At 34.4% G+C, this 12,974-nt stretch overlaps 1 protein-coding gene across 3 annotated transcripts in view; it reads left to right on the top strand.

Annotated features, from left to right (window-relative positions):
- The window catches only part of GPCPD1 (glycerophosphocholine phosphodiesterase 1), a 54,615-nt gene that overhangs the window by 8,624 nt on the left and 33,017 nt on the right, over positions 1 to 12,974 (top strand). For all 3 annotated transcript variants that reach the window (XM_055345997.1, XM_055346007.1, XM_055346014.1), the window contains exons 3-6: positions 234 to 330; positions 4,487 to 4,571; positions 10,484 to 10,559; positions 12,461 to 12,502. In XM_055345997.1, coding sequence (XP_055201972.1) covers positions 234 to 330; positions 4,487 to 4,571; positions 10,484 to 10,559; positions 12,461 to 12,502 — 300 coding nt within the window. The remainder of the gene's footprint in view (positions 1 to 233; positions 331 to 4,486; positions 4,572 to 10,483; positions 10,560 to 12,460; positions 12,503 to 12,974) is intronic.

Here is a 12,974-nt window from a genome sequence, read left to right as displayed (position 1 = left end):
TCGTTTTAATTCTGTAGAGGTAGGTCAAGTTAATGCAGGTATTAGTATGGTGCCTGAGTCCAATACATGTTTCCAGTGAGAAACACACCTTCACCACACCTTCTCCATCTAATCTAAAGGTGACTGTGCATCCAGGTGAACTGTTGCAACTGACTGCCCTTTCTTGCTTCCTAAAACTAAAATTTGATACTTTCTTACTTAGCCTACGATAACTGGTTGTCCTGTTTCTTTAGGAGAAGTTTTTGCCGTATGTGGAAGCTGTGATGCTTTGGGAAACTGGAGTCCTCAGAATGCTGTGGCTCTTCTTCCAGAAAATGAGACAGGTGAAAGGTAAGAAGGGCAATAACAGGATACAGAATAATTGTGACATTCAAATTAGAAACTTGGGTGGTTTCTAAGATAACTTCGTATAGTTTTTTTCTTTCTTTTTTTTTTTTTTTTTGTAAGATTTTTTATGTATTCATGAGAGATATGGGGGGGGGGGGCAGAAAGGCAGAGACACAGGCAGAGGGAAAAGCAGGCTCCATCTATGCAGGGAGCCTGATGTGTGGAACTTGATCCCAGGTCTCCAGGATCAGGCCCTGGGGTGAAGGAGGAGCTAAACTGCTGAGCCACCCGGGCTGCCCTGGTTTTTTTTGTTTGTTTGTTTGTTTTTTTAATGAGAGTTATTGCATGTACATAAAGAATGAAGTGATTGTACAAGGTTAGTTGTGTAAAAAAAAAAAAAAAAGTTTCTCTGTTTCTAAATTTCCCACCTCAGCCATTTTCAACTTTTGGCTTTTTTTGTTTGTTTGTTTTTAAGATTTTATTTATTCATGAGAGACACATTGAGAGAGAGAGAGAGAGAGGCAGAGACATGGGCAGAGGGAGAAGCAGGCTCCATGCAGGAAGCCAGATGTGGGATTCCATCCTGGAATCTTGTGATCACGCCCTGAGCCAAAGGCAGATGCTCAACCGCTGAGCCACCCAGGTGTCCCTTTTGGCTCGTTCTTTTGGTAGTTAACCACCATATTTCTAAATAACAGGCTCATATTGCCTTTTTTTTAAACTTATTTTTAGGTATTGTCTTTTGGCTCCCAATATGTATTCTTGATAAAAGATTTGGATTTTGCTTTAGCCTATAAAATAATTTTCTATAGCAGAGAGTGGAACAAATATTTTAGCTAGTGTACTGGAATGAGTTTGCAAACGACATTATGTAGATCTTGGGCAGATCTAATTTCTCTAGGCCTAGATTTTTTCATCTGCATGGTAAAGGGATTAGGATAGAATCAGTAAATGTTGACAAAGATGGTACTTCTTCACTTAGGGATATTTGGAAGTGTTATAGGTTATCAAGGTGTATGTGTGGGAGGTAAGGTAAGAGGAGATCTTAAATAGTATTATAAACACATGCAGTGGCCCTAGGGAGAAACACCAGATTACGTGATTATTAAGCTCACATTGTTTTCCTGTAGAGCAGTGTTATTGAAAATGTGGTTTGTGGGCCAGTGCTAGAGGAAAAAACTTTTGGAAAAAAAAAAAACTTATCTAATCAGTGCATTATGTGAGAAATACAGATATTGAGAGCAAGCATTTAGAAATGTTTATAACAATTTGACATTGCTGGGACATTCAAGCATGAGTGCATGTGGACTCATCTCTGTTGCACTGGATACATAGACCAGGAGTTTTAGTTACAGGACAGAAAAGCAAACAGAAACTGGTCCTTCATAGCAGATAGTTTGAGGAGCATGGATGGCAAAGCAAAAGAAGATAACAATACAGTACCATGATGCAAGTTAATGAAAAGAAAAACAAATTGTATATAAAACAGCCTTTTCCTACTTGTCATTAGTGTGACATATTTTCTCAGCCAGTTCTCAACTGTTTTCATAAATAACATTTTATTGGCAAATAATATTGGGACCACAGAGGAACAAAATGTTTATTCTCATCAAGTGGTCATTTTTTTCCTCCATTTTCAGATCAGCCACTCCTGTCTGAAGTAAAACCTTATGTCTTTCTGAACTTGTTCTTAAAACGCACCTTGCTCTGAATACTTGAGCTGCCCTGTCACCTGTCTTAAGTCCATTTCAGCCAACCTGGGCAAAGTTAGATGAACAGATGAGATAACACTTAACCACGTAATTTTAAGGGACCAGCCACTTTTACCTTGCTGATGCACACTGAAATATAATTGATTCACATATGGCAGATAAAGTGTTTCACATGGAGAGAGGAAGTAGATGATACAAGAGGATACTAAACATTTGCCTTGGACACCATTCTTATGTTTTAGAATTGTGTTTTACTTGGATTTCAGTGTGCTTTGCATCTAAGTTCTTTGTACCTCTTTTTCAGAGTCTCAAGCCTCTCCATACCTACAGGCTTATAATGACAAGACCCCTTTAGGATACTATGAAACCAGTATCATACCCATATGATATGAAAGTTGTGTTGTATTTGAAAGTTGTATTGTTCCTAATAATGTGGAAAATGTGGGTCACTTGTGGTTATATTTGCTTTTCTTGTAGATTTTATGGTATTTTGGGGGAGGATATGCAGGCAATTCAAAATCGAGCCTCATTGCCCATCTGGCTGATTTTTCTTGAATTTCATCAGATTATGTTCACTTTTGATGTCACTGGACAGTTCTGGTTCATTTTTAACTTTGCAACATTTACTTAGGGAAGTGGAATAAAAAACCCATTGCTTTGCTGTATCTCTTTTTTCTTTTTTTCTTTTTAATTTTATTTATTTATTCATGAGAGACACAGAGACAGAGAGAGGCAGAGACACAGGCAGAAGGAGACGCAGGCTCCATGCAGGGAGCCTGACGTGGGACTCGATCCCAGGTTTCCAGGATCACACCCTGGGCTGAAGGTGGCGCCAAGCTGCTGAGCCACCCAGGCTGCCCTATCTCTTTTTTCATTTAGTGGTTCTTAACCAGGGGTGCATGTTAGACTTACTTGTGAGGGCTTTAAAAAATACGCATGTTTAGATTCTGCCCCTGGAGAATGAGGAATAGTGCATGGGAGAGGGGCCCCAGCACATTTTTCAGAGTTCTCTGCTAATTCTATTGTACACATCTGGGGCTGGTTTCATATACTCTGTTTTATAAATGAAATAGTACTAGAACATTGCCACTTTTGTAACAGAGATGGAAAATAATTTCACCTCAGAGTTGGTAGAGTGTGTTGAAAAGGATTCTGAGGCTTATCAGGGAAAAGTAGTATGGATACATGTGCCAAGCATTTGCTGTTATTGCTGTACAGCAGTAGTTCTCAACCAACCTTATATATTCAGATATCCTGTGAAGTTTTATCAAATTCCACATGAACAGGCTCCACCCAGACCTATGAAATCAGTCTCCCAGAGTGGAGCCAGGGCATATGTATTTTATTACTACCAGATTAATCTAATTGTTGACCATGGGTGACAGGTGGTTGTGGATATTTTGTTAGGAACCCAGGATTGAGTCAGAGTAAGGATAATGCCCTAAAGCCTGCCTTGGCAGAGCCAGGTGGGGAGCAGTGCTAGCCATCTGGTATCATGGAAGAACATTTGGAGCTGCTGTTTATTTTCTAAACTATTCATGCTGAATTAATGTTTAGGTAATGGTCTATGATAGTGGCTCTCAAACTTAAGTGTTCATCATCAGAGTCACCTGGAGACTTGTTAAATTACAGATTGCTGGACTCCTCCCCTTTCCAGAGTTTCTAATTCAGTAGGTCTAGGTGTAACCTGAAAATTTGCATTTCTAACAAGCTCCAAGGTGATTCTGGATCACACTTTGGATACCACTGGTCTATGATTGGAAGGTAAAAGAATCAGTTACAATCATAAATTATAGTGACTGTTCTTACTGTTGAGTCAAAGCTTTAGAATAGCAGTAGACTGTTAGCATAGTATAGTTCAGATGAAGACAGTGAGTTGCAACATGTAAGATACAAATCCCAGTTGCTTGGCTAGGGGAATAACCAGAGGCTGGACAGGACAGTCAGGACCAGGGACATTTGGGAACAGGAGTATAGCTTACCTGCCTCAGCCCCAAAGCCTCTTAGCAGCCCTGTCATATCTTGAACTAAATGGGAAGTCAGAGAAGATTTGGACTCTCACTTTAACCTTTGTTCTACTTTTTCTCTTTGGAATACTTCTCGACTTTGTATGGCTGGTTCCTTCTCATTATGTAGGACTTCTCTCAGACAGTTCCTCCTTGAGGGCTCTCCTCCAAAGCTTCCTGTCATGTCAGCAAGGTTAAGTAGCCTTTACACTGTATGTTTGGTTATTTGTCCTCACCAGAAAGCAATCTGCTTGAAGATAGGGCACACTTACTCATCACAGTGTTCTCAGCACCTGGTGTAGTAGGCCTGGAGTATAATTTTGTGTAGGAATAAAGAAATAGTATTGATCACAGACCTTGCTTGAGGGGTTTTATGAATTTTGAAGTCTTTATGCATTTTAGTTTGATATTAATAGTTGCTCTAATTCTTTTTCCTCACAGCATGTTATGGAAAGCAACCATTGTACTCACTAGAGGAGTATCAGTTCAGTATCGCTACTTCAAAGGGTGCTTTTTAGAACCAAAGGTATGTTTTCTTTATCTAGTTTCCAGTGTCTTTAACAGACTTAATCCTTTCAAAAGCAACAAATTTTAAGTTTGGAAACATTTAAAATAATACAAGTTTGTTTTGATCAAATAAGGACAACAGAACTCTAGAGTAATAGTTTAGTGCTAAAAAGCAAGGATGTAGCCCTTCAGATGCAGACAGTGTCTGCAGTGGAATGTTTAAAAGACTACTAGTAAGTATACTCTGCAGTATTCTTGTTAAGAAATTGGTTTTAAGGATAAATGAGTGTTCGCAGTAGCTGTGCATTTTCTGTAACTTTTGTAATCCTGCTAGTAACCAGTTAAAAGGGTTTTCTTTTTGTTTCATTTTTTAATCCTTATGTGGTATCAATACATTTGAAGGAGTGTATAGCCAGCTTTAAGTGAGTAATTATTTTAAAAAATTATTTCACGACAGCCATCTCTTAGCGGCTGCACTGTTTTAACTCCTTTCAAAACTGAAGTCATTTCCTCTTAGATTTTTTTCAACCATGATGTTGATAGATAGGATCTTTTCTGAAGGCCTTTGGAGTATCTGTTTAATCTGCTTGCTCACAATGATTTATTATTTTGGGATTGTTTTCATATTTAGAAAAGGAAAAAAGTTGATTCTTTCCCTCTTATTTTAAAGATGCTTATTTCCTGAAAGGATTCTTTTCCTTCAGATTTTTATCTTTGAGCACACTTGGGCTGCATATGAGCAGGGGTTTAGGCAGGAGTCTAGGAAGCAAAACATGGATTAAACCGTTTTAAAAATTTTATTTCCCTTTGGGATCACTGAATACTTGTTACTTGTGAAAAATGCAAGCAGCCACTGTTCTTTCTCTTAGCCACCATTGTAGAAAAGAAAAAAACTGACAAAGCCACTTCAGCTGTCTTTTGCACCTATTACGTTTCTTATTCCAAGAATATATTGTAAATATTCAGTAATTAAATTTCATTATGGTTGATCGTTGTGTTGGCTTATCTTGACAATAGTCTCATTTTAATGACTTGAGGAAAGATCATTTGTTTGGCATAAGGGTTAATGCATTGTGGCAGTTTTTCAGTATAAATTGAACATTTCAGCAATAAGTAGGTCCTAGCACTCATGACATTGAAAATTTTTTTGAGGATCCTGGTATATGAAATTTGTAATTTGTGAAGTCAACCTAATTTGGGCATTTGGACAAGAAAAATCATAATGAGTCCTTTGGGCATAATTTTCTAAAGTAAGGCTATTGTCAACATAGATCAAATTAAGCCAACCTACAGTATTTTCCCTCCTCATTGAAAATGTAACCAAAAGCAGCAAATCAGTCCAAACTGCCTTTCTGAAAAAATTGGCGAGAAGTCTGCTTACAGTAAAAAACAAGTTTTTCCCCTTGTAATACTTGCAAAAGTTTACAGTATATGTTGGTGAGTGTGTTTCTTTAAGTAGGTGCTCTGTATCGTGTACACATGTACCGTGTGATGCAGGGGCTGCCCTGGTAAGTATGTTTTTCATGGACTAGAGTAAATAGCTACATAAAATCCCATGCATATAGCTAGAGGGTTTTTTTTTCCACTTGCCAGCTTAAAGTGACACTTCTTTTCTTTTAAAAGTAGGTGGCGCTTTTTAAATGAAACATAATTTTAAATAGAAATAATTATGAAACTTTGTCTCAAATGTGCATTGTCAAATGATAAAACTAATGTACAAAGAATCTGAAGTTGTAAAGTGTAAAATATTGAAATATATATTTTATGAAAATAAAGAATGCTAGGAAAGCAAAGTAATTTTGAAACCTTGAAAAGCTGAAATGAGTAGTAGTTAAGATTAATTTTGCTGGGTCAAAAGTTTTAGAGGAGGTAGTCTACCCAAGCATTTTTAGAGCCTAAGCTAAAAATCTGTGGTCTTGTCACTTGGCCTTCATATTTCAGTTTTCTTATCTATAAAATGAAGGGCTTGGACTATAGATTTCTTAGGTCCCTTTCATTGCTAAAATTTTATTGCAAATAAAATTTTACCATTCATATTTTCTCTTCCATTTTTGCTCTTCCTGGCATATTCTTTGTAGTTTAGAAAAGTCTTGAAGTCCTTTTTCTCTCAACTCTCCATAGCTTCCTATTGTCTTTGTAGAATTAGAATGAGGTGTTAATATGTTGAATTTTAAAATAATTTTATAGGTGACAAATCAAAATACTGTCTTGAACATAGCAAACAAAGGTTGTAGATATTCTTGGAATGAAGACACAGGTGTGAGTCTGCAGATGGTCCATTAATTTCACATCTTCCCCGGAGATAGTTTTTCAATGAACATTTATGTAAACATTTTTTTAATCTATGCTCGTCCTGCCAGAATTAGTGATGTAACCTGATACTGAAATGTTAGCCAATTTTTAATAATGTTGTCTGTGATTTTCCCTTCATTTAAATGGAAATAGCTCTTTATTTTTTGGTAACTTCTCTAATTTTTATAGGTCTTCACATTCACTCATAATTAGATTCATTACAAACCCTTACTTTGTTCTTAATCTCCCTTGATTTTTGTTTAAATCCTTTAGAAAAGAATCAATCATCTGTGATAGGCACATAGAATAGCCTAGGTTCTTATTTTGTACAGTGGTTTCCTTAATAAAATTCTTCTGGAATTTTAGCTGTTAACTTCAGACTTGAACCATCTCATAGATGTTTGTCTGCCTAGCTTTCTTCCTCTCACGCTTATCCTAAGTGACCATTTTTTTTTATTGGTCTTATAAAAAATTAGATTTTTAGTAAGTGTCCTCTGCCATCATAGATAAAAACTTCTCAGAGCCCCTTTTACATGTACCCTTTTTTTCCCCCTGAAAATGTGGAAAGACAACAGTCAATAACATTTTAGAAGTTTACAATACATTTTCATGGGGTGATAATTTTGCTACATGGTTTGTTCAGAACAAAACGGACCAAAAACCTCAGTCTATGTGTTTTTTCTCTCAATGCTTAATGCAGCAGAGTGATCTCTGTCACTATTTAAGAAAACAGTCATTATGCTTTTTTTTCTTTGTAGAAATAGATTATTTTTATTTTTATTAATATGCTCATTTGGAAACATTTCAGCAATCATTTGATTTAATATATGCTAAATTATGAAACAACTATCACTACTATTAATGGAATAATGTCTTAGACTGATAATGTTTTTTTTTTTCTTCAAAGATCAAAGCACTTGACTCCAAAGTACTTAAAATTGTGGCACCCTTTTATAGAATGGAACTGTTCTTTTTTTCTAAGATCTTGAAGAATGAGTTTATTAATTACATTTAGCATATTAAAAAAGGATTGCATGTTTTGAAGTCATTCCTGAGATTTTAATTTACCAGTGCTCAGGGCTTAAATCGTTTTTAAGAAGTTCAGTAATGGAAATTTAAGATCACCTTCTAAAGTTTAATAAAGTTGTAACAATTTTGAAAGTTCACTGCATTTTAAAGCTTGGTGAATTTTTGTTCTATATTGTAACACTTTGTTGTACCAACAAACATGGATTTGTTAGTGTGAACTCTTGTATACACAATTAGAAGTCCTCTGAAATCAGCTCTTTGGACTGCTCCTCAAATGCTCTATTCTTTTCAAGCCTAGGTGGTTTTTTGCAGTGAGTAGTGGATTTGCTACTGAAGCAGATGAGGGTGGAGTTATTAAAATATTACTAAAAATGTTTTCTACCAAATATTTTATCTACAGGGCATTCTTACATGATTAAATGTAGATAATGTAGTCAACACTTTGTAAAATTCCCCTGACACCTGAATTGATATGAAAACAAAAACCAAACTTTCCTTTCTTCTGTCCACTTCTTATCCCTGCTGATATTTAATAATATGTGCCTGGCACCCTTTGAAGTCACTTTTGGTCAGTAACTTAATAAAAATGTAGATCTGTACCATCTTTGTAGCAAAGGGGATTTTTTTGGTGTGCAGGGGACATGAGAGGAACGGGGGAAGGGTATAGGTTAGATCTCTCTGGTTACTGTCTATGGCTAAGAAATGTTCCTTTTTTAATGTATATATTTACATCAGAAACTTTGATGTTAGAAAAACAAATTTGAAAGAATGTAGCAGGGAAAAGTCATAGTAAAAAACATCTAGCAGATGTGGGATTAAATGTATCTCTCTCTCTCTCTTTTTTTTTTTTTTTTTTTTAGTGTAAAGGAAATGAAATTCGCTATATTTAAGATGAGGAATTTCGCATTAAAAAAATGTTAGGAATGTCTGCCGAGTCTACCAATTCATAGTGAATGCTTAAAACGAGGTGTTCAGCTAGAGAAAATGAGGATTTGCTTATATTATCCCAGGGTCAGTGATTTGAATGAATATCTAATGCTCTTTTTAGTTTTCAAAGTTCAAAAATTTGCAAGTTTTAAAAAGGATTTCAACCTCTGGTTATTTTGAAATAACAATATCTCTTGCATTTAATTACTTAATGTGCCTAATTGGTCTGGTCTCATACTCATTTGTTACCATTTGGCACATTTATTATTAATCAATATTGAAACCATGTAAAATGATAGAGTACTTAATGCCATCTAAAGGGTATAATATATAGAGAGAAGTTTATATATTTTGCACTTTTTAAGAGTATGTAACATATGCCTAGAAAAGGGCTTGAATATTATATATGAAAATATCAGCAATTATTATCCCTAAGTGATGTGATCATGAATGTTTTTTGTTTTCTTTTTGCTTCTTTGTATTTTATTAAATGTCTTCTGAAGATGTGAAGAGAAATGTAAAATATCTTGTAAAGTTATGGTTTGAAATTTTACTTCTAAAATGTGTATTAGGAGTTTTATTTTGGCACATAAATTTAGTCAAATTATTTTTAAAGATTCTATTTATTAATTCATAAGAGACACAGAGGCAGAGACATAGGAAGAGGGAGGAGAAGCAGGCTCCATGCAGAGAGCCTGATGCGGGACTTGATCCTGGGACTCTAGGATCATGCCCTGAGCCAAAGGCTCAATCGCTGAGCCACCCAAGCGTCCCAGTCAAATTTTTTTTTTTTTTAATAATTAAAGTAAAATTAGGAAGCATTGAGTAAGTACTGTAGTCCTTTAGGTGTATGTAGGGAATCTTTGTTGATAGTTCATTTTTGTTTTTAAATTGCTGTAGATGTTAACACATAAAGTTTTATTTTCCCTTTTAGTAAGAGAATTGATAACAGAAGACAATATTAGACCTTTTCTCACTATATGAGTTTTATAAACCGTAAGGTATAAAGAGTAAAACTAGATGTTCCCTTTTTGTCAAACTTATCCTTCAAATTTACTCATGCACATGTCCTTTTTTTAAGGGTTTTACTGTGCTTTTCAGAAACATTGATTACTATGATACAAGAAATATGTTCTTCCTGTTATTAATTGTAACAAAGAACTTTGTTATGCTCTCTAGTTCCTTGAGTAACTTAGGATCATTGATCTTGAAGTATTTGTGCCTACTATTCCTACTTCATAGAGTTTAGGCTTTTTCCCCAAACACTTGGAGAATTACTTGAGATACTTTATTCAGTAATACCTCATTGACTGCTGATATAATCAAGCATAAAGTGTATTTGGTGTTAGCTTTAACTTAGGACAGAACATCAGCTAAAGGTTAAAATTTCTTAAATTTTTTTTAGTATTGTAGGCAGATTTAAGGATGGGTTTCAGATGGTTTTATGTGCCAATTTCATCTCATTTTTCTCTGTTTACTGCCTCACCATCATTTTCTTCTAGCACTCATCGTGTTTTGTGACCTGGTACATTCCTGATTTTTGGCATATAATATTGATAAATAACAGATGAATCTTTTGGTTTCATATTTAGTATAAGACTTAGGCCACAAACATCTAATGGAGTCATGGGTAGAAAATAAGATATAAGAAATTATTGCAGACGTTTAACTTTTAAATTGCAGACTATCGGTGGTCCATGCCAAGTCATAGTTCACAAGTGGGAGACTCATCTACAACCACGATCAATAACCCCTTTAGGTATGGGCATTAACTGCATCTGTTTGAGGCATATGCATAAAGTTACTAATATGCTGCACAATGGCTTAGTGGGAATTAATAAATTTTTATTCTGAAGTATAAAGTCAATGCATTGTCAGTACTGCAAATTTCACTTAGCATATCATGGATCTTTTGAAACTAAACAGTTCTTAATTGCTTTCTTTATAAACTTAGAAATGCTTGCCAAGTTTATTTGGGGGGGGGATTTGATTAATTTATTGTGGAATATTTATTTTCATTTGGAGTAGTTACAAAGTTTATAAAATAACCTTCTTCTTAACTGAGCATCCATGGCTTTATTTGATTACTTGCTCAGAGAGCTGAGGACATTTGAGGAAAGAATTAATCCAAAACAAAGATTCTTAAAATTTTGACTTGAATAGTAAGAGCAATAGAAAAAGTTATCCTATTCTGTGTTTTTTGTTTTTTTGCTTTTGTTTTTGTTTTTTTAACTAGTAAATACTTGAATAAACTTGTATGAATGCATTCAAATTTCTTGGTTGTAGCAGACATATTTTTCTCTTGATTTACTTAAATACTTGCTGGCTGTGTTAAGATTGATACTCAGTTGCATTTGTTTTTGTTTTTTGTTTTTTGTTTTTTTCACTGAAACCTCATTCAGTTTTCTTGTGCCTAAAAATGGTATTTCTCTTCATACAAGTATTTTTGAATTTCCTTTTCCATACTGAGATTAAAATTTGAAGTTCGTTTCCTATATATAAATTACCCACTTGGATTCATCTGTAAATTGACTCAGTGCTGAGAACTGTATCTTCTAGTTTCTAGAGAAAATTAGAATTTAAAGATTAGAATTTAAATGGCTTGCTAGTAGCTATCTTAGATTAGAAAGTAGTGAGAGAGCCTGCTTTAACCTGTGGCAAGAACATATCTTTTTTAAACAGATATTTCATTCCATCCTCTTTATTGGATTTTCTTTTTTTATGTTTTAATACATTTCTAATAGTATATTTAGAATTTTCATGATAGTGTACTCTAGAATTATAATAGTCCCATACTGAGGTTGTAAATTATTAGGTATTAAACATTTAAAAAATAATTTGCATTTGGAAGCATCTTACAGTTAAATATATTTTCTTATTGTGAGAAATGGGATGTTTGTTTCTGGTCTTTTAAAAATTAATTTTATACTTTTGGAAAACATAACTTCTAAACTTAAGAGCTGCGTGAAATCTACCAAGAATCTTTACTGGGAATTCTCACAGTTATTTTGACAAATATTTCAGACTTAGGTTTAAAGTTAAACTGGGAAAGGAAGTAGCAGGGAAGATAATTAGTGTTTTACTCAAGAGGGTGGGGCTTATCAGCTTTTCTTACGTAGCTGAACTTCTGTTCGAAGGGATTATACTAGCATTTACTCTTTTGGTAGTTCCTCACAGCTCTGTACATACAGGTAAGTTTGTGCTGTTTGTAAAGCTTGTAGCTAGCTATAGAGAATAGTTGGGATTCTAGGAGAATTACATTTTAAGTTCAGAATATGCACTTCATAAGAATAAGCATTTTAATTGTGCCAAGACCTTTGGTTTAAAAAATAAACCAGAAGATATTGTGTCCAGCAGCCTGTCTCAGAAACTGGTGGGTGTAGACATTTATTCCAGTGCCTCTAGAGCACCTCTCTGAGGATTTTCTCTCCCTTCTTGTAACACTACAAATCATCAAGTTTGTAAGAACTTTTACTGTTTGATAACCTGCTCAAAAGGGAATTCTTGATTAAGGGCTACAATAAATATGCTTATTCACTTTGGGCTGCTTTAAAATTTTAGATTTCGTATTTAAAAAATCCTTAAGGTGGGTAATTTCTCAGTTCATTCTGTATACATCATGAATTTTAACTAGGTTTTTTTATTTTCCTTCAATTCTAGAAAGTGAAATTATTATTGACGATGGACAATTTGGAATCCACAGTAAGTGAGACTGAGTTTTGACAATCTTTACTGATAGAATTGGGATGTTACCTTACATTTGATTAGAAACAGCACAGGGAAATATGACATAGTGTGATACTGAAAATAGAGACTAGATCCAAGGAACAAGTACATTTCTTTTTAAATAATAGTTTGCAATATAATTCTTAAGCTTTAAAATTGTATCCTTTTGTTTTTTTATTTGATGACTTCAGGTGAATGACTTAATATACTTAAGTATTATACTTAACTGTTAACATATCATTTTTTCACACTTATATTTAGTATTAATGTTTCTAAACATTTTGAACTCTTAAGCTAAGTTTGTGCATTTCGTGCATATATGCATTTACAGTAAAATCTAGGTTAAACAGATGTTCCAGGAATTCTCCTGAGACTTTAACATTAATTTACAGTAGAATAGACCATTCTTCTGAGTATGTTGAAAATGTCATACATTCATTATGTTTTT

The sequence above is a fragment of the Nyctereutes procyonoides genome, unplaced genomic scaffold (assembly GCF_905146905.1).
Source record: "Nyctereutes procyonoides isolate TBG_1078 unplaced genomic scaffold, NYPRO_anot_genome, whole genome shotgun sequence".
Lineage (NCBI taxonomy): Eukaryota > Metazoa > Chordata > Mammalia > Carnivora > Canidae > Nyctereutes > Nyctereutes procyonoides.
The sequence above is the reverse complement of the archived record's forward strand: the minus strand, read 5'-3'. Positions and strand labels throughout refer to the sequence as shown.